Source organism: Amyelois transitella, chromosome 29 (genome assembly GCF_032362555.1).
Source record: "Amyelois transitella isolate CPQ chromosome 29, ilAmyTran1.1, whole genome shotgun sequence".
Classification (NCBI taxonomy): Eukaryota; Metazoa; Arthropoda; class Insecta; order Lepidoptera; family Pyralidae; genus Amyelois; species Amyelois transitella.
This window is the reverse complement of record NC_083532.1, coordinates 4882365-4903877: the sequence shown is the minus strand read 5'-3', so window position 1 is coordinate 4903877 and position 21513 is coordinate 4882365. Positions and strand designations below refer to the sequence as shown.

Here is a 21513-nt window from a genome sequence, read left to right as displayed (position 1 = left end):
ACCTGATCTTTAGCCAGGACGTCCCCTATTTGATCATAGCAATATGATTCGTTTGTAAGTGAATTACTTACATATGTACATATCATCACGTCTATATCCCTTACAGGGTAGACAGAGACAACAGTCTTGAAAAGACTGAAGCCAAGTTCAGCTGTTTGGCTTTTTGATAGAATTGAGATTCAAATAGTGACAGGTTGCTAGCCCATCGCCTAAAAGAAGAATCCTTAGTTTATAAACCGGTGAATTATTTTGTTAATAACCTGTAGTGTAACACTTAGAAAAATGAATAAATAAACTATGTATGTGTGTGCCGTGTGGTTCCCGGCACCAATACAAAAAGAAAAGGACCACTCCATCTCTTTCCTATGGATGTCGTGAAAGGCAACTGAGGGATAGGCTTATAAACTTGGGATTCTTTTTTTAGGCGATGGGCTAGCAACATGTCACTATTTGAATCTCAATTCTATCTTAAAGCCAACTAGCTGAACGTGGCTTATCAGTCTTTTCAAGACTGTTGGCCTTGTCTACCCCGCAAGGGATATAGACGTGACTATATGTATGTATACGCAAGCGTAGCCGCGGACAAATGCTAGTTAAGCGTAGCGTATCATTATACAATTAGGTACAGTACGGTAGTAGGAAATAGCGACAAATTGACATACGGTTATTATTAAGCACTATCTAATTAGTTATAGTGCCGTGTGGTTCCCGGCACCAATAGAAAAGTGAATAGGACCACTCGTATCTCGTTTTCATGGATGACGTGGAATGCGACTAAGGGATGGGCTTATAAACTTGACATTCTTTTTTTAGGCGACGGGCTAGCAACCTGTTACTACATTATATAAGCCTATTCCTTAATCGCCTTTTACGACATCCATGGAAAAGAGTTTGAGTGGTCCTTTATTTTTAATATTGGTGCCGGGCACCACACGACAATTTTTATTATGTGTGTAAAATTTCGTTGTCTTGAGTTCCCGCGGGAAATATTCGAAAAACCTTTCTTTGCTGAAGCCCACATCTTAGCAACTATTTGCATGCCAAATTTCAGCTCCATCTGTTCAATTTTTTGGACAGTGCGTTGATGATCAGTTAGTCAATAAGTCACCTTTGCGATTTATACATATAAGTATAACTAGAGGCCGCCCGCGACTTCGTCCGCATGGAAACCCTATCAATCCCGCAGGTACTCCGGGATAAAAAGTAGCTTATATGTTATTCTGAATCTTCAGCTACCTACATACCATTCAATTTCATCGTTATCGGTTCAGTAGTTATTGCGTGAAAGAGGAACAAACATCCATACTGACATACTCACAAACTTTCGCATTTATAATATTAGTAGAGTAGAACAATAATAAATAAAATGGCATACGGCCACGGTTATCCTTTTCAAATATATCTCTCTTAATATAACGTAAGTAATTAATTTGACGTCAACCAATGTCATTGTGAAACCAAAAGATATGACAATTATTCAATTCACATTTTAATGATATGGCATTATATTTATTGAACGATGGTGTTCAATAAAACGATGATTTTGCCAATGTCAAGGTTGAAAAATACCTAACACTAGCTGTGCCCGCGACTTCGTCCGCGTGGGATAGTTATTTTGGGCATCATTGAAGCCCTCAAGGATGAATTATTATCCCCGTTTTTTTACATATTCCATTATTTCTTCGCTCCTTATAGTTGCAGCGTCATGTTATATAGCCTAAAGCCTTCCTCGATAGTCTATTCAACGCAATAAGAATTTTTCAATTCGAACCAGTAGTTCCTGAGATTAGCGCGTTCAAACAAATAAACTCTTCAGCTTTATAATATTAGTATAAATTTAAATATTTATGTAGTTACATCAAGAAGAAGAATAGAACTTTAAAAAAGAGAGAAAAGTAAAAGATCACTAAGTAAGTATCTACTTATTTCTAGAGAAATTTCTACAGAAAAATTTAGTTTTGCAACTTTATTTTTAGTCTGCGCTTATTCGTTTGGTAACTGTTAAAACAAGTTATAAGGTAGACCTATGGCTAACTGTTTTTGCATTCTACGTAGATTGGAGATACCTATGCTGTAATAATGTCTAGGCTAGCACAACCGGTTTATCTACCTTTTAAGTACTAAGTTTAAATCGCATACATACATACATATGGTCACGTCTATATCCCCTGTTGGGTAGACAGAGCCAACAGTCTTGAAAAGACTGATCGGCCACGTTCAGCTATTTGGCTTATTGATAGTATTGAATTAAATCGCAAAAACAAAATACCTACCTATACCGTGTGGTTCCTGGCGCTCATAGCAAAAGAATATGACCACTCCATCACTTGATCGTAGCTTTCGTAAACAGCCACTAAGGTATAGACTTGTTAATTTGAGATTCTTCTTTTTATGCGAAGGGGCTAGCAACATGTCACTATTTAAATCTCAATTCTATCATTAGGCCATACTGCTGAATGTGGCCCATAAGTCTTTTCAAGACTGTTGGCTCTGTCTACCCAGCAAGGGATATAGACGTGATTATATAAATGAATGAAAAAATAAATATTACAAAATAGTCATTGAGAAGAATATGTATAATGGCGGACTTCCCGATCGGGATTTCTTCCAGGATTAATTATACATATAATCACGTCTATATCCCTTGCGGGATAGACAGAGCTGACAGTCTTAAACATACTGATAGGCCACGTTGAGCTTTTTGGCTTAACGATAGAATTGAGATTCAAATAGTGACAGGTTGCTAGCCCGTCGCCTAAAAGAATCCCTATTTTTAAAGCCTATACCTTAGTTGCCTTTTACGACATCCATGGGAAAGAGATGTTGTGGTCCTATTATTTTTTCTATTATACAAATGAAATTAATAATTATACCAATAAAATTAATAATTATACAAATAAAATGATAAAAGGTCGGAGTGGGAAGACCTAGACGAACGTAGGTATCTTGATCACTTTAAGGACGTCCTGGTAAAGGGTCAGGTCGAGAGTACCCGAAACTGCCGAGCTTGCATGAAGAGAGTTATGAATGTGGATGAAGCGAAGGAAGTATGCAGGCAGAGATCGTGGCAAGTGGAAAGAGGATTTTATGTATGTATGTATGTAAAATGATTATGTTTATTGACAAAAACTAATCACTTCAACATTCCGTTCTCAATACGCCGTATCTTTGCATAAAAGATGCGGGGTAGACAGTGGAACGATGCGTGCCATGTTCATTATCCGTCATCTCACTTTCTCCATTATTACTCGGAGTAAACCTATATACTTAGATGACATTGTTTTACTTGTACGCTTGTAAGAACCTAAGTACTTGTGTAAAATTTTTATATTATGATTCTTTATACTTATTCAAATTCCAAAAATTCTTAATTTTTTTTCCGTTACTAGCTGTCCCGGCAAATGTTTGTTTTGTCATATTAATATTTTTTAAGTAATTTCTGATTAAAATAAAATGTTAAGTGTGGACAACCCTTAACACTTAGGGGTATGACAAATAGATGTTAGCCGATTCTCAGACCTACTGAATATGCATGCAAAATTTGGTTAAAATCGGTAAAGCCGTTTCGGAGGAGTACGGAGACAAACATTGTGACACGAGAATTTTATATATAAGATTATTATGGGATATTTCAACATAACTCAATAATTATGATTTTTTTTGATTTCACAACATTGGTTGACGTCAAATTGATTACTTAAAACTAAGTTTACTGCCGCTTCCGAGGCGTCAGTCCAGTAGAAGCGGTAACAAACTGCACTGCAGCATTTTCTTCAACGTCAACTTCACAACTATCCAAACTTAGAATAGAAATGTGGACGATTACTCCTTGCCATGACAGCATATTTGCAAATAAAACCAAATTATTAGAAAAAAAATGTTTATTACATCCAAAAAATATGACTCTCATAACACTTACACTGAATTTCTAAGTCTTAACAATTACATAGAAAAATATATGTACTCAATCAACTTAAATCTACATAACATATATTCACGTCTATGCTATGGTATGCGGGGTAGACAGAGCCAACGGTTATCAAAAGAGTGACAGGTTGCTAGCCCATCGCCTAAAAGAAGAATGCCAAGTTTATTAAACTTTATTGATTGAGTTTTTAACTTGAAAAAATTTTGGTTCTTTACAAATTATTAAAAACTTAAAATTTTGATACAGTCTTTTCGGGACTGTGGGCTCCGTCTACCCCGCAGGGTATATAATCATAATGTATGTATGTTAAAATACCGACTTCCCATCCAAAGTGACATATCACTCAATTTGTATGGGATGGTTTTTTTAAATATTTATTACATAAATGAATGAATGAAAATCAGATTGAATTTTACAATAATCTGAAAATTTTGTATAACGCCATCTATTTTAAAGGTGGAGAACATGTGTTTTCTTATTTAATTCATAGATGTCGCCTTAAAAGAATGTTTCAGCTTTTCCTCGAAAAACTCTTAAACAGACGAAGCTTCACGAATAAATAGCTAAATTTGGACGAAATCCAAGAATGCAGGGATGTAAGTGGAAAAATGCAGTCTCTGGCTACCCCCATCGATAATCGGGCGCGATCGTGTTTATATTTGTACTTTCTCAATATTATTGTTCTCTTAATAATATAACTCACATACACATACATATAAAACCACGTTGCAACAGCACATTCATTTAACAAATTACACAGATTGAGCCAGACCCAAAAGTAATTTCGAGACAAATACTTATTATTACATATGTTAATTAACATGGCAATCCAGGCCAATTAAAAAAAAAAGATGCAGCGAGCGCGTAAGTAGTAAACCAGTAACTGCTGCCGCGTTGCTAGGCAACGGAGCCCGGTTGAACGGTACCTCGGACCCCGCGCGTCTCACCGGGCGACTAATTAATAATTATAATTATAAACCACTAGCTGTGCCCGCGACTTCGTCTGCATGGAATATTTATTTTGGGCATCATTGAAGTCCTCAAGGATGAATAATTTTCCCCGTTTTTTTCACATATTCCATTATTTCTTTGCTCCTTATAGTTGCAGCGTGATGTTATACAGCCTAAAGCCTTCCTCGATAAATGGTCTATTCAACGCAAAATAATTTTTCAAATCGAACCAGTAGTTCCTGAGATTAGCGCGTTCAAACAAACAAACTCTTCAGCTTTATAATATTAGTATAGATAAAAACAATTAACGTTTTTCTGAGGGCTTCACTTGCGACAAAAATTTAAAAAAAAAATTGCCCGGCTGAGCGATGCCTCGGATCCCGCGCGCCTCCTCCGCGACTCGCGCGCAGTACACTCGAGATCGCTGCGCATGCGTTTATGCATCCCATCAAATGACCCTTACAAAGTTTGACCTTGATTAACATCACCGATCAAGGCCAGTAAAAAAAAAAAAGAAGTTCGCTTTTTTTATCATTTCCTGACCAGGAATCGAATACAGTTGTTGTAAGACACGCGCGATGCAGTTTTTATGGCTGTATCGCTTTTTATTATGAATTGACAGCGTTTGTTTATCGCGCGATCAAAAAGGCGTCGCGCGTGCCTTACTACGGGGGTTGGGTTCGATTCCTGGTCAGGCAATGATAAAAAAAAGAGGATTGCTTTTTTTTACGGGGGTTAGATCTGATAATATATCTATAGTCACAAAAAATCTTAACTTTTTAATCTTATTTTAAGGCACACAAAGGCACTAACTTATTTTCTAATCTAAAGATGGGATTAAATTAGGAACATACGTACAAACTTAAATTATAAATCATTAAAAGCAATTAACGTTTGTCTCAGAACTTCACTTGCGACTAAAATTAAAAAGACTTTTCGAAAGTAAAACTATATGTTTTACTTTCGGGGATTAAAAGAAATTATAAACTTATTTCTCATGGCTTCAATTGCAACAAAAATTGCGAAAAAAAACTGAAATAGATTTTTTTTTCACGGAAAAAAGAAATTTTAGGAAATTTTTAATTATATTTTGTTACACAAAACGACTGTAGCATGTACCTCCGTGACTCAATTAACATCGTAGATTTTCAAAACAGTGTTACAGGTTAATTTAACCCTCAAATATTTATGTCTATCCCAGCATTCCCACCTTACGGCTTACGTCAAAGGTTCGTCTGTGAAGTAAGGGTGTTCGAGACAGTCCAGTGCTGTTAGACGTTTGGTTGGGTCGAACACAAGCATACCCTGAAAATAAATATGTATTTTAGTGTTAATAAATTTAATTTAGATTTAAAACCTTGCTGTTTATTTTTTGGTGGCAGCGGTGGGATCGATTACATACTGTGGCGACATCTCTACGCCACACGTCACAACAATAAAAAATAAAATCACGCGACGCTATCAGTCAAAAACAGCGAAAACCTAAATCGCGCAAGCAAAGATTTCACGGATTGGAGCTATATATACAACCTTCGCCTTGCCTAAACACCTATCCTGGCGGAAGATCTTCCCTTTGGTGGCGGTCGAGCCGAATCGTCGTTCCCGCTACACATACACACAAGTTATCACATCTTAATCGCTTACGGAGTAGACAGCACCACCAGTCTCGAAAATGCTGTCTATTAGTTCCTGATATTAGCTTGTACAAACAAAAAGGGAGACATATCTGTTATTTCATTGCGTTTTCCTTCTCATGGCTATAAATCAATTAATGAATGTATTTCTCAACACAAAATTATATCAACATATTTATCTTTATTTATATACGTAAAAAATGGACTAAAGATTTGAAATCACAATTGACTCTTACCCGAATAAGGTCCAAGGCCTGCGGATGGATATTAGGCAGGACATCAGCCAAATTAGTAGGCGGATAGTCCGGGAAACTATCCGGCATCACAGACGCCGCTTCAGGCCACTCCCGCCGGGATGGACGGCCTATTAGCCTGGATGAATTAATGAAAACCTGTTTAGTAAACATTCTGTGCAGGCAGTAGGAATGAGGAACTCTTTAGTGCTGACTAAATTAGTACGTATGCTAAATAAGTGTAACTTCCTACATACATAAAATCACGCCGTTTCCCGGAGGGGTAGGCAGAGCCTACCTTTTTTCACTTGCCACGTACATACTCTGCATACTTCCTTCGCTTCGGATGTGTAGATTAAATCCTTCCGATACCTTTTATCCAGTTGAAATTACAGATTTGGTAGTTGCTAACATCATAAAACTCATTTCTGATATTCCCATTACTCTTACATGATCTTGGTCTAACAGACCTGTAGCACATACCTGACCTATATCATCAGTCCAGTTCATATAACATTTGTGGTACTTGCCAACTTTATAAAACATATCTATAACATTTTCATGACTTTTATACGAACTTTGTTTAAGAAACCAGTTGTGCATACCTGAATATACAGTGCAATTGGTCTGAATCCGATGTTCCTGGTAGCAAAGGTGATCTGGTGTGGAGCTGGGCCAACACGCAGCCGCAAGACCAAACATCCACCGCGGTGTTGTATGAAACGCCCAGTAAAACCTCTGGTGGGCGATACCACAGGGTGACCACCTGTAAAAATGGTTACCACCTTTTTATCTTCTTTCACAGATGAGAGAAAATATCGAACAAAAAAATGTATTCACTTTTATACTTGTTACTAGTGGATTATGTACATTAGTTTGAATGCTAACCGATGCTTTTACGGCGAGGGTAAGTATCGTAAGGAAACCTGCACATTCAGACAACTGCTTGGTAGGTGACAGGCGGTTGAAGAAAATGCTGCATTGCAGTTTGTTACCGCTTCTTCTGCACGTGACGCTTTGGAAGCGTCAGTAAAGTTAGTTTTAAATTTAATTTATTTGACGCCAACCGATGTTGTAAAACATAAAGATATGACAATAATTAAGTGATGTTGCAGTGTTCCATAATATGGAAAGTTTTGATTTTAAATTGGAAAAAAGGCGAGGGTAATCCTCTCAGAGTTCACCACTGGACCACATATGAAACCCCCATACCAAATTCCGAGTCAGCGGTTTAGCTTTGAAAGTGGAAAAAACGTGAATTTTTGAGAAAAAAAAAATGTCCTATGTTAGAAGTTTAGAACGCGGTTTTTTAACTATATGAATATCAAATTACATCCGAATCGGTCCAGCGGTTTAGCTGTGAAAAAGGAACAGTCAGACACGACTTTCACATTTATATCAGTAAGTGCCGTGTGGTTCCGGCACCAATACAAAAAAGAATAGGACCACACCATCTCTTTCCCATGGATGTCGTAAAAGGCGATTAAGGGATAGGCTTACAAACTTGGGATTCTTTTTAGGCGATGGGCTAGCAACCTGTCACTATTTGAATCTCAATTCTATCATTAAACCAAATAGCTGAACGTGGCCATTCAGTCCTTTCAAGACTGTTGGCTCTGTCTACCCCGCAAGGGATATAGACGTGAACATATGTATGTATCAGTAAGTATGTAATGACATACCGCTCCAAAATTCATCTCTCATCTCACGGGTTTGCTGGAAGAGATTTCTACATTCATTCTTGTTTGAACACCCTAATCTCAGGAACTACTGGTTCGAATTGAAAAATTCTTTTTGTGTTTAATTAACCATTTATCGAGGAAGGCTTTAGGCTATATAACATCACGTTGCAACTATAAGGAGCGAAGAAATAATGGAAAACGTTAAGAAAAAAAAACGGGGAAAATTATTCCTCCATGAGGGCTTCAATGATGCCCAAAATGACTATTCCACGCGAACTAAGTCGCAGGCGCAGCTATTAAACAAATAACTTCTTTACCGTGCCGTGTGGTTCCCGGCACCAATACAAAAAAGAATAGGACCACTCCATCTCTTTCCCATGGGTGTCGTAAAAGGCGACTAAGGGATAGGCTTACAAACTTGGGATTCTTTTTTAGGCGATGGGCTGGCAACCTGTCACTAGTTGAAACTCAATTCTATCATTAAGCCAAATAGCTGAACGTGGCCATTCAGTCTTTTCAAGACTGTTGGCTCTGTCTACCCCGCAAGGGATATAGACGTGACCGTATGCATGTATGTATGTAACATCTTTACCACACTGGTGAGCTTCATCTCGGTGTCATAAGTCTTGGCCAGCCCGAAGTCAGCCAACTTGACTCTGCCTGCGGACGTGACCAGCAGATTGTGGGGTTTCAGGTCACGATGCACGATACGATGAGAGTGGAGGAAGTCTATGCCCGATAAGATGTCATGGGACATGCTCTGAAAAGATATGATACACATATTAGCCGTCAAAAGTACCTGAAACCGCCGAGCTAGCAAGAAGAGTTATGAATGTGGATGAAGCGAAGGAAGTGTGCAGAGATCGTGGCAAGTGGAAAGAGGTAGTCTCTGCCTACCCCTCCGGGAAAGAGGCGTGATTTTATGTATGTATGTATGTATCAGCCGTACTTATACCATTTTTGGTTTGCCGTGTTATTACGGCGCTTTTGAAATTTAACCACACCATGTTTCCCATGGATGTCGTAAAAGGCGATTAAGGGATAGGCTTATATCAATAAACCTGTAATTCTTCTTATAAACAATGGGCTAACAACCTGTCACTATTCCAATCTCAATTCTACAATTAAGCCTTACCTGCTAAACGTGTTAGTCTTACAAGACCGCTATGCATATACGTACGGGGCGGACAGAGCCCGCCCCGTACGTATATGCATGTAATTTTTAAGCATAGTTAACACCATACATACATACATAAAATCACGATTCTTTCCCGGAGGGGTAGGCAGAGACTACCTCTTTCCACTTGCCACGATCTCTGCATACTTCCTTCGCTGCATCCACATTCATAACTCTCTTCATGCAAGCATAATGTTAGAACCATAGAAATTGGAATATTAAAAATCTCATTAAAATCGGTCCAGCGGTAGAGCTGGGAAAGTGGAACAGACAGAAACCTTCTTTGAATAATAATTCAAAGAAATAATAATAATAAAGAATAATGGCGTGTGGTTCCCGACACCAAAAAAAAAAGAATTGGACCACTCCATCTCGTTCCCATGGATGTCGTTAAAGGCGACTAAGGGATAGGCTTATAAACTTGGTATTCTTCTTTTAGGCGATAGGCTAGCAACCTGTCACTATTTGAATCTCAATTCCATCATAAAGCTAAACAGCTGAATGTAGGCCACGTTCAGCTGTTTAGCTTTATGATGGATGGATGGATTAGTTTTTTTAAGACTGTTGGCTCTGTCTACCCCGCAAGGGATATAGACGTGGTTATATGTATGTATGTATGTGTAATAGAGTATTCTTTATATGTACTTATGTATACAGAATAGAATAATAGAATAATAGAGTATTCTCATCACTAAAGTGACCAACACTCACCCGTATCCTGTTCTCGGACAAAGGACCAGGTGACCGCTTCAAATATGATTCCAGGTCTTGTTCAACATGCTCGAACACCAGGTACAGGAGGAGTTGCTGGTCCCGCTCCACAGAGGGGGCTCCGTGGCACACGTCTAGTAGTCTGTAACATTGAATATTGCGAAATAATACATAGATACATACATATAATCATATAAATACATACATACATATAATCATATCCCTTGGGGGTAGACAGAGCCAACAGTCTTGAAAAGACTGATAGGCCACGTTCAGCTTTTTCTGAGATTCAAATAGTGACAGATTTCTAGCTCATCGTTTATAAGAAAAATCCCAAGGGCTTATAAAGCCTATCCCTTAGTCACTTTATACGACATCCATGGGAAAGGGATGGAGCGGTACATACATACATATGGTCACGTCTATATACCTTGCGGGGTAGACAGAGCCAACAGTCTTGAAAAGACTGATAGGCCACGTTCAGCTTTTTGGCTTTATGATAGAATTGAGATTCAAATAGTGACAGGTTGCTAGCTCATTGTTTATAAGAAGGATCCCAAGTTTATAAGCCTATCCCTTAGTCGTCGGGAAAGATCAAGTACGCAGAGATCGTGGCAAGTGGAAAGATATAGTCTCTGCTTACCCCTCCGGGTAAGAGGCGTGATTTTTTTGTTGTATGGGTAAGAAACAAAGTAGTTACTTAAAAAACAACAAAAATTTTCTTATAATCACATACCATCCATCCACATATCACAATCAGGATGATGATTTAAGAATGCGTAAAGGCTCGTGAGCATGCGAAGTCCAAAAAGAATGTCATACCTAACAATATTAGGATGCCTATAGGCCTCCAGCTGCCGCAATAGAGCGATTTCCCTCAGCGTAGACAGAGGTATACCGTCTTCCGTTATCGCAACCTTGACCTTCTTCATCGCCACCACCTGACCGCCATTTTGGAGGTCCCGTGCTTTGTAAACAGTTCCATATGCACCTGAGGAGTGTAAATAATTAAATATAATTAAAAATAATCAATATCACTACATATAATAAAGACTTATTTCTTTTATTACTATGTTCCATTACTCATTACATTAAATATTGGATCTCAACTCTATCAAATACAATGTATTCTCTCTTCCACATTCTATTCTAAGTTTGGATAGTTGTGAAGTTTACGTTGTTGAAGAAAATGCTGCAGTGCAGTTTGTTACCGCTTCTTTTGCACTGATTCCTTGGAAGTGGCAGTAATCTTAGTTTTAAAGTAATTTATTTCAAGTCAACCAATGTTGTGAAACCAAAAGTTTGACAATTATTTAGCAATATGAAGTATCCTATTATAATGAATGAAAATTTTGAATTTGATTTATCAATAAGCCAAACAGCTGATCGTGGCCTGTCAGTTTTTCAAGGCTGCTGGCTCTGTCTACCCCGCAAAGGATATAGACGTGATCATATGAATATATATGTGTAAATTTCTGTGTGATAAAAATGTTACAAACAAACAAATAGTCTCTCTAATGTCTCTGTCTATATGTTTATGATAATTCTGTTAAATTGCAAGTTTATAAGCCTATCCATGAGTCGCATTATACGACATCCATGGGAAAGCGATGGAGTGGTTATATTCTTTTTTCTATTAGTGCCGGGAACCACACGACACGGAAGATAAATAAATGAAATTTATCAGATTAGATACTTAAACAACACTCGAATTAATCTGCATAGCGTATGAAAAATTTAAATTATGGAATAAACAATTGAATTTATCCGCGAAAAAATAAGGTTATAAGCCGGCACATGTTACTTACCGGTGCCAATAACATTCAGCTCTTCATATTTCTTAGGGTTCTGAAACAAAGCGCTCACATCCGAAGCCAGGGATTGAGAACTTGGAGGCAAATCTTGCGATACGGACATTTTTCACAACTCTTTAAGAACACTTCTCACTTTATTTACGAACTTTTAATAGCATTATTTGAATTATAGTTGTGTATATTGATATACAAATGTGTTGTTATGACGGTTTATTAATAACAAATACTTTTGATAGAGTTATAAACAAAAACTGCGTTGTTAAATAAAAGAAACATAAAAAAGTTAGCGTCTTTACGATTGCTTGAATGTCTACAGAACGGAACAAAAGAGGTAAGAGAATATAGTGATGTGCAATACAGTCATAAGTGGACGGATTTTGCGGGCCGGATTTGTGGTGCTAACTTTGACAACACATAGTTGCGGACCTTCCCTTCTCGCTTTATATCTGAGGGTAACCCTAAAGATAAAAAGAGAGGGATGATATGATGTACAATTATGTGTCTTGTCGACGTAGTAGATAGTCCAATTGATTATTGTAGAACATTGCAAATAAATGTCACTCAGTTTACGTATTTTTAATTTAAGTTTGATCTGTAGTGTACTGCCGTTTAAGTTTGGAAATAGGCAACAGAAAGTAAAATAGTTAATTTTCTTTTAAATCAGAAAAATGTCATGCTGAAAATGCAGTTTTACTTCTTTTCTTCCTTTGCTTCATTTTTTTCCATGTCTATTATGATTAAATATCAACAGAAAATTGAGATCATGAAAAAAAATTGTGTTGTTTTTAGTTATTAGTTGCAATGATGGATGGGATGGGATGGGACCAATAATGTGTCACTATTTCCGAATCTTATTTAGCCAACTGAACACGGGCCATGAAGCTTATTCCTTTGACTATCAGTTCTGTCCGACCAGTAGAGGATGAAGATGAAATATGTGTATGTCAACATTTAAGAAAGAAAACTAAAGATAGATTTTAGGGTTTTGCCGCCATATCCACAATTTCGGATTTCGGAAACAGAAAGGACATCACTATTTTCAAGTCAATGAACTTTCTGAACGACAGATGTCAAGTAACAGCTGTTGTACGGTAAAAAAAGTTATTTGATAAAATAAAAAGATATACATGAAACAAATAATTTGAACCGTCTAAATATATAAAGTATAGGACCGGTAATAGAATTAAATAATTTCAAAAGTAGTACCTACCAATTATTATCAACAAAATAAAGGGCAGTGCCATCTACAATAGATACGCGGACTTACAACTTTTAGTAGCGACATCTGGTAAGTGTGCATGTACTTTAAGCTGATATAAATATAATTTCTTAGAGTTAGGTTTGTTACTACTTTGGAAACCTTAGCAGCTTTCTTCGTTGTATATAATAATTATTATAAATTTGTATGTAGTAGCTGGGAAAAAATAAAATAGCAAAATGTAGCACTGCTACGGGCTCGTCCGGGATTTGAACCCGGGACCTCTCGCACCCGAAGCGAGAATCATACCCCTAGACCAACGAGCCATGATGAGCAGATCTGAATTTGTTGATTGCATTACGCATACTTTGACGTCATCATAACTTGTGAAAAATATTTTTCCGTTTGGAAGGCCCGGATGTTTTTAACAAACTAAATTTATGAAAATATGACTTTTATGGTTTTCAGAATAATTTATTTATTGATTTTTTTAACTAATCTAAAACCCAAAATCCCAAACACTTCCAATCCAAAACAAGAGAACACCTCAGGCGTTTTAGAAAGTTGACGCGCGAAAGGAGAAAAAATTACCGCTACATGACACCCTATTTCCGTCTCACTCTCTCTGACCAAACTTGTATTCGCTATCTCTTTTACCCATAGCTCCGGTCGTAACATTTTGTGAAATAAACGTCAGTCGCTTTGGATACTATACGGCCGCATGCATGCTCGCCATTTTGGAAATTCAATTAAATTACTTTTATTTATAACAAAAACATTAAAAACTCTTGGAAAGTTATAAAAAATAACCAAATTATTTCCTTATTTCAAACAATTTGTTAGTGAATGTGTGTTTTATAAGTGTGTGTTATTAACAGTGAATGTATGCATTATCGTAATGTGAAAGTTTTCTTTCCAACAAAACTGTGATCATTTTTTAACATCATTTATCCTACTTTCTGTGAAAACAGCTGTTTTAAATTAAGAATGTAAGTACCCATTATTCTGTATAATAATATAATAACTTAAAAAAAATTAAACTAATTTATTTCCGCGTTTAAATATTATTGGTAGAGTTATTAGAAGATTTTATATTAGCAAAAGAGATTACTCTAATAGATTTTATTTAACTAGAAATGGGCTTTCTAAAGTTTATAATAACGACGAAGAACAATAAATAACACAGATTTTGATTTTAAAATTAAAATATCTACCATAATTAAGTTGGTCCATGTAAGTTGTGTACAAGTTATTGACGAAATGCACCTTCGGAAATGCCTACTAAAATGGAAGACAGGCTTTTTCCTGTTCGTTATTTGTAAACATTGTTTTATATTTTTTAAAGCTTCCAGCTGGTTTGGCATCTGAAAAAAAAAATAAAAAAAATCAAGAAAAACAAAAGCCAGAAAAAAAATAAATACAAACGACTTCTGTGTAGGTAGGTAGGTACCTACATACAATACATACGCAAATGCTACATTCTGTAGATAATCTTGATTCTCTTTTCATGCAAATTGTAAGTCTATTAAAGGAAACGCTAATAAAATCGGGATTCTTATAAGCGATGGGCTAGCAACTTGTCATTATTTGAATCTCAATTCCATCGTTAGGTCACACAGCTGAACATGATTTTTCGTTATTTTATGGACTGTTGGCTCTGTCTATCCCGTAAGGGATAAAGCCATGACAATATGAATGTGTTCTATATTTTTTTAATACTTAAAATATTTAAAATCACGCCTCTTTCCCGGAGGGGTAGGCAGAGACTACCTACGTCTTTCACTTGCCACGATCCCTGCATACTTCTTTCGCTTCATCCACACTCATGACTCTTCGTGCAAGCAGATGGGATGGTGTATCATGTTATAATCTCGTATTAGTTACATATACACATTGTACAGGTATTATCACGTCTATATTTCTTGAGGGTGAGACAGAGCCAACGGTCTTGAGAGGATCGAAATGCGACGTTTTTGTTTTCACATTTTAAATAATAGGTACAGCTGGGTCCATAACCTATAGTGATGGATGGATTCGTGACAACTCCTACAGCCTCTGTGACGCAGCGGTAGTACGCTTGTCTGTGACACCGGAGGTCCCGGGGGTTCGAATCCCGGCCAGGGCATGATGAGAAAAGAACTTTTTCTGATTGGCCTGGGTTTTGGTTGTTTATCTACATATATTAATTAGTACCTATATATTATAAAATATAGTATCGTTGAGTTAGTATCTCGTAACACAAGTCTCGAACTTACTTCGAGGCTAACTCAATCAGTGTAATTTGCCCCGTATATATATTTATTTATTTATTTTATATGTATGTATTACTGTAAACCCCTTAACACACACACACACAAACATTTGGCAGCCATGCTTCAGTGATCAGTAATACTTCATACCGTTGTCTTCACGGCTTTATGCCGGCATATATGAGTATATAGAGGCAAATGGAGCGGATATACATACATATACATATATAATGCAAGAACTAAAGAATAGGATAGATAGATAAACTCAATATAAGAAATAGAAAAACAGAAAAACCACTCCATCTTTTTCCCATGGATGACGTAATAGTCGACTAAGGGATAGACTAAAAGGATCGGCAAGAAACCGGTCACTATTTGAATGTCAATTCCATCTTCGTGCCATACGGCTGAATGTGGCTGATCAGTCTTTTGGCGTGACTGTTGGCTCTGCTCTACCCGGTAAGGGATAGAGACGTGATTATTCATGTAATCTATACTAATATAATAAAGCTGAAGAGTTAGTTTGTTTGTTTGTTTCAACGCGCTAATCTCAGGAACTACTACTGTATCGAATTGAAAAATTATTTTTGCTTTGAATAGACCATTTATCGAGCAAGGTTTAAGGCTTTATAACATCACGCTGCAACTATAAGGAGCAAAGAAATAATGGAATATGTGGAAAAAAAACGGGCAAAATTATTCGTCCTTGAGGACTTCAATGATGCCCGAAATAACTATTCCACGGGGACGAAGTCGCGGGCACTGCTAATGGCAAATAGGACCTCCGTAGAGCCACGTGCAAGGGCGAGTGCCAGTGACCGAGTTATAACCAGTTGTAACCGGTTTATGCCGGACGCGGCGTAGGTCTTTAAGGGGGATACCTTAGCCCTTTAGCTTTTATTTTTTACTAGATTTTATGGGCAGCTTCGTTCGTTCGTTTTTAGCGCTACCTACAAAAGAAAACGGTCAGCACGCGCGAATTTGGCGCCACTTACAAAATAATATTTTATTTATTTATTTACATACATACATACATACATATGGTCACGTCTATATCCCTTGCGGGGTAGACTGAATGGCCACGTTCAGCTATTTGGCCTAATGATAGAATTGAGATTCAAATAGTGACAGGTTGCTAGCCCATCGCCTAAAAGAAGAAACTCAAGGTTTTAAGCCTATCCCTTAGTCGCCTTTTACGACATCCATGGGAAAGAGATGGAGTGGTCCTATTCTTTTTTGTATTGGTGCCGGGAATCACACGGCACATTTATTTATTTATTTGTTCTTTATTGTAACAATTACAATTTGTTATTAATACAATGGGCGGACTCAATGCTAATATAGGTTCATCCGAGCGAATTTAGCGCGACATACTCTTGAAACAATACAGGTTTTGCGCAAATTCCATCATAAATGAACTCTAGATGAAACTGTAAATAAACCTAAGCAAATCTCAAAATGGCCCCCGTGGCATAAAATGGCGGCAACTTTGTATTTATGAAATTGCAACCTGTCATTATTTGAATCTCAATTCCATCATGATGCCGTACAGATGAACGTGGCCTTTCAGTCTTCTCGACACTGTTGGCTCTGTCTACCCCGCGAGGGATATGGACTTGACTGTATGTATGTATTCAAATGCAAATTCAAATTCAAAATTTTATTCATTATTATAGGATACTTCATATCGCTTAATAATTGTCAAAACGTATGGTTTAACAACATTGGTTGACGTAAAATAAATTACTTAAAACTAAGTTTACTGCCGCTTCCAAGGCGTCAGTGCAGAAGAAGCGGTAACAAACTGCACTGCAGCATTTTCTTCAACAACGTCAACTTCACAATATCAATTAAACTTAGTATGTAAACATATTCTCCTTAATACATCGAGCACAAAGTACTTACACTTGCTGACCGGCCAAATGAAAGTATTTTATATACGACTAGTCGCTCGCCCCGTCTCTGCCCGACCCGCTGAATGTGAAACAAATCTGGAAAACAAACAATATGTCAAATTGAACATGAAAGAAGAAGGACCGTGTGGTTCCCGGCACCAATACAAAGAAGAATAGGACCACTCTATCTCTTTTTCATGGATGTCGTAAAAGGCGACTAAGGGATAGGCTTACAAACTTGGGATTCTCTTTTAGGCGATGGGCTAGCAACCTGTCACTATTTGAATCTCAATTCTATCATTAAGCCAAATAGCTGAACGTGGCCATTCAGTCTTTTCAGGACTGTTGGCTCTGTCTACCCCGCAAGGGATATAGACGTGACCATATGTATGTATGTAAGAAGAAGGATTGCCGCCTTACATTGCACGCATTTTATTGCGGCTAGACTAATTTACTTTTTCAATGAAACTCGCCGTGTGGTTCCCGGCACAAATAGAAAAGAGAATTGTACCACTCCATCATTTTCCCATGGATATCGTAAAAAGCGACTAAGGTATCTCTTAGTCGCCTTTACGACATACATATACAGACACACACATAGGCTTATAAACTTGGGATTCTTGTATCAGGCGACGGGCTAGCAACCTGTCACTGTTTGAATCTCAATTCCATCATTAGCCTATATACTATACAACTGAACGTGGCCTATCAGACTCTTCAAGACTCTGTCTACTTATTATAAGTTTATCCAGTTTTTTCTGACAGTGCTTATCTCGGAAACTCTGCACACGGATTTTGTTCCTGTTGGAAATAACGTTTTCTGGTAAAGGGTCAGGTCAAGAGTACCCGAAACCGCCGAGCTTGCATGAAGAGAGTTATGAATGTGGACGAAGCGAAGGAAGTGTGCAGAGATCGTGACAAGAGGAAAGATGTAGTCTGTAGATGTTAAAAATGGATGCAGAGGTAATTTAACCATAAATGCACGAAATGAAATAATTAAAATAACAAAGGAACATGACGCAGACTGTGAAGCTGATATTGGAAAAAATTTAATTTTGAAAAAGATGGACGACTTGAAGCAAAGGAGCAGTTGTAATTTTATATCGATTCAAAAACAGTATGAGGATGTTGTCAAAGGACTCAAAAACGACGGTTTTCAATTTATAAATAAAATACCACAGTTTAATAACATAAAGACGGGATTATATAATGAAAGAAACAAAGTTTTGGGCGTTGCAAAGTCACGTTTTAATAATTGTCATGATTTTATTGTACCCACTAAATATAAAAATTTTTGTGTTGCTGACTACGTGGATGACGATAAACGAATCATCGTGTTCTGTTCTAATGAAAACAGAAAGGAGATGAATAAGTATCATCATTTTTACGCTGACGGCACTTTTAAGTGTTGTCCGAAAGGATTTTATCAACTATATTCAATACATGGATACAATAAGAATAACAATTCAGTAGCTCCTTTAATTTTTGCTCTGCTGCCGGATAAAAAAACAGAAACATACAAAGTTTTGTTCAGCCTAATCAAGACAAGCATCGGTTGGAACCCCCAAAAAATAACCCTTGATTTCGAAGTGGCAGCAATAAATGCAATTAAAAAAGTATTTCCAAAAATTATATTCAAAGGCTGCTACTTTCATTTTAATCGTTGCTTATGGAAAAAAGCAAAAGCTTTAAATGTCAAATTAAGAACCGAAAAGAGGCATGTTGCACGGTGCGTTGGTTTAGCTCGTCTTCCTGTTCAATACATAGAAAAAGGATATGAATATGTTATGAGCAAAAACCCTAGAAATCCATCTGACGGGTTGCAAAAATTTAATAAATACTTTAATAAACAATGGATAAAGAAAAATGAAATGATGATGTCTTGCTCTTGTGGTAACGAAAATATAAGAACTAATAATAGCCTTGAAGGATGGCATGCGAAAATTAATAGATATATTGGAAGAAAATATCCAACGTTGCCACAATTATTGGATATTCTGTCAACAGAATATAAATCTTATGATTTAAATATTAAAAGTAAAAAGAATAAAGAGTATAAGGCAATTGACGAGGAGATTGACCAGGCGTTGAGTGAATTAGTAGAAAAAAAGATATCTGTTGGTCACTGTTTGGAGATTATTAGCCCTTTTGCAATTTCGTTTTAGCGGTTTAAGTCACTCAGTTAATATAAATAAATGAACACTATTAAAATATATTTGTTTTAATATAACAGGGACAATAACCGCCTCCGTGGTGTAGGTAGTGGTTTGAGCGTTCACGAAGTCACGGGCTACAGCTAGTACGAAATCTATGTACTTATTGATCAGTGTTTGTATTCGATGAGGACATTACTACATTGTTGCGTAAGAAGAAATTAAATTCTTATACTGCAACTAGTGTTTTTGAGAAATTCCTTGTTGGCAACTAGTTGCTTATAAAGAAAAAAAAATCTTTATTCATAACTGGTTGCCGACAAAGAATGAAAATGTCTTTTTCTCAACTGGTTGCGAAGTTTAGTTGCCATGGCGGCCGAAAGGTCTCTGCCTACCCTACCGGGAAAAAGGCGTGATTTTGTGTATGTAGGTGTGTCGGTTTCCTGAGGAAGGTCTTATATTTATATGGCGGGTCGCTATTGTGTGTGATTTCCAAAAGCCTACATAACTTTTATGATCCATTCCGCTATAAGCCCGCATCACTTTTTGGAAAGTGAAATTGTTTTAATACCGAAACAGCAATAATTACGTGCCGTGTGGTTCCCGGCACCAATACAAAAAAGAATAGGACCACTCCATCTCTTTCCCGTGGATGTTGTAAAGGGCGACTAAGAGATAGGCTTACAAAACTTGGGATTCTGTTTTAGGCGATGGGCTAGCAACCTGTCGCTAGTTGAATATTAATTAATACAAATAGCTGAACCATTCAGTGTTTTCTAGACTCTGTCTACCCCGCAAGGGATATAGACCGTATGTATGTATGTAGCAAGAATCACGGTAGGTTGTAGTCCAAACTGATATTTTATAAATGCGAAAGTAAGTTTATTTGTTTGTTACCTTTTTACGCGTAATCTAATGAAACAATTTTCTTGAAATTTCGCGTATAAGGTTATTAATTATATAATTGAGAGTATTTGTGCCGTGTGGAAAAAGGCACCAAAAGAAAAGAGAATAGGACAACTCCATCTCTTTCCCATGGATGTCGTAAAAGGCGACTAAGGGACAGGCTAATAAACTTGGGATTCTTCTTTTAAGCGACGGGCTAGCAACCTGTCACTATTTCAATCTTAATTCTATCATTAGGCCAAACAGCTGAACGTGGCCTATAAATATTTTCAAGGCTGTTGGCTCTGTCTACCCCGCAACGGATATAGACGTAATTATATGTATGTATGTATTAAGAGTCTGGAGAAGGACATAGGGCACATTTGATCCCGGTAAAATCTATAGTTCCCGTGGGATTAGCGAAAAAACTTGTCTTTTTTTGTAGGTCGCGCTAAATTCGCGCGGACGAAGTTGCGTGTAGAGGCTTGTACGTATATTATTCTTACATACATATGTTCACGTCTATATACCTTGCGGGGTAAACAGAGCCAACAGTCTTGAAAGGACTGAATGGCCACGTTCAGCTGTATGGCTTCACGATAGAATTGAGATTCAGATAGTGACAGGTTGCTAGCCCATCGCCTAAAAAAGAATCCCAAGTTTGTAAGCCTATCCCTTAGTCGCCTTTTACGACATCCATGGGAAAGAGATGGAGTGGTCCTATTCTTTTTTGTATTGGTGCCGGGAACCACACGGCACTATTATTCTTATTTTATATTATTCTTATTATTCTTATTTAATTTATTTATGTACACAAAATTATTAACAGGAGCATTTAATACAGTAATTCTAGTACAAAAGTGCTAATTATTTCTTTGTCAAACGCGTTGATGTCTTTTGAATGGTAAATGAATTGTCCAATGATATTAAAAGTTTATCATATTAATAATAGGTTTTTGTTTGAAAGAATATATTAACACACAATCACGTGTATATCCCCTGC

The 21513-nt window shown here is 37.1% G+C and overlaps 3 protein-coding genes and 1 non-coding gene across 4 annotated transcripts in view; 2 read left to right on the top strand and 2 right to left on the bottom strand.

The window, feature by feature from the left end:
- LOC106138583 (uncharacterized transmembrane protein DDB_G0289901) overlaps window positions 1–21513 on the top strand; it is a 429961-nt gene that overhangs the window by 141592 nt on the left and 266856 nt on the right. The gene's annotated exons all lie outside the window — the stretch shown is intronic.
- On the bottom strand, window positions 3864–12460 carry LOC106138565 (cyclin-dependent kinase 6). The gene is made up of 7 exons (XM_060952772.1): window positions 12125–12460; window positions 11139–11307; window positions 10317–10458; window positions 9021–9188; window positions 7352–7512; window positions 6750–6885; window positions 3864–6184 (listed from the first exon to the last, which is right to left on the bottom strand). Exons 1-7 carry the CDS (start codon window positions 12231–12233, stop codon window positions 6098–6100), a joined length of 972 nt encoding a protein of 323 aa, XP_060808755.1. The 5' UTR covers window positions 12234–12460; the 3' UTR covers window positions 3864–6097.
- Trnap-cgg (transfer RNA proline (anticodon CGG)) lies at window positions 13583–13654 on the bottom strand. The gene has a single exon. It is a non-coding gene; the product is annotated as a tRNA-Pro (tRNA).
- The window catches only part of LOC106138575 (uncharacterized), a 34227-nt gene continuing 26818 nt past the window's right edge, over window positions 14105–21513 (top strand). The window contains exon 1 of the mRNA XM_060952708.1: window positions 14105–14317. The gene's annotated coding sequence lies outside the window, so the exon portion shown is untranslated. The remainder of the gene's footprint in view (window positions 14318–21513) is intronic.

Coding starts and splice junctions, on each gene's coding strand:
- LOC106138565 (XM_060952772.1), bottom strand. CDS start 12,233: ATGTCCGTATCGCAAGATTTGCCTCCAAGTTCTCAATCCCTGGCTTCG. Junction 9,189..10,316: donor TGTCCGAGAACAGGATACGG/GTGAGTGTTGGT, acceptor ATATCTTTTCAG/AGCATGTCCCATGACATCTT. Junction 7,513..9,020: donor AGATGAAGCTCACCAGTGTG/GTAAAGATGTTA, acceptor CCATTTTTACAG/GTGGTCACCCTGTGGTATCG.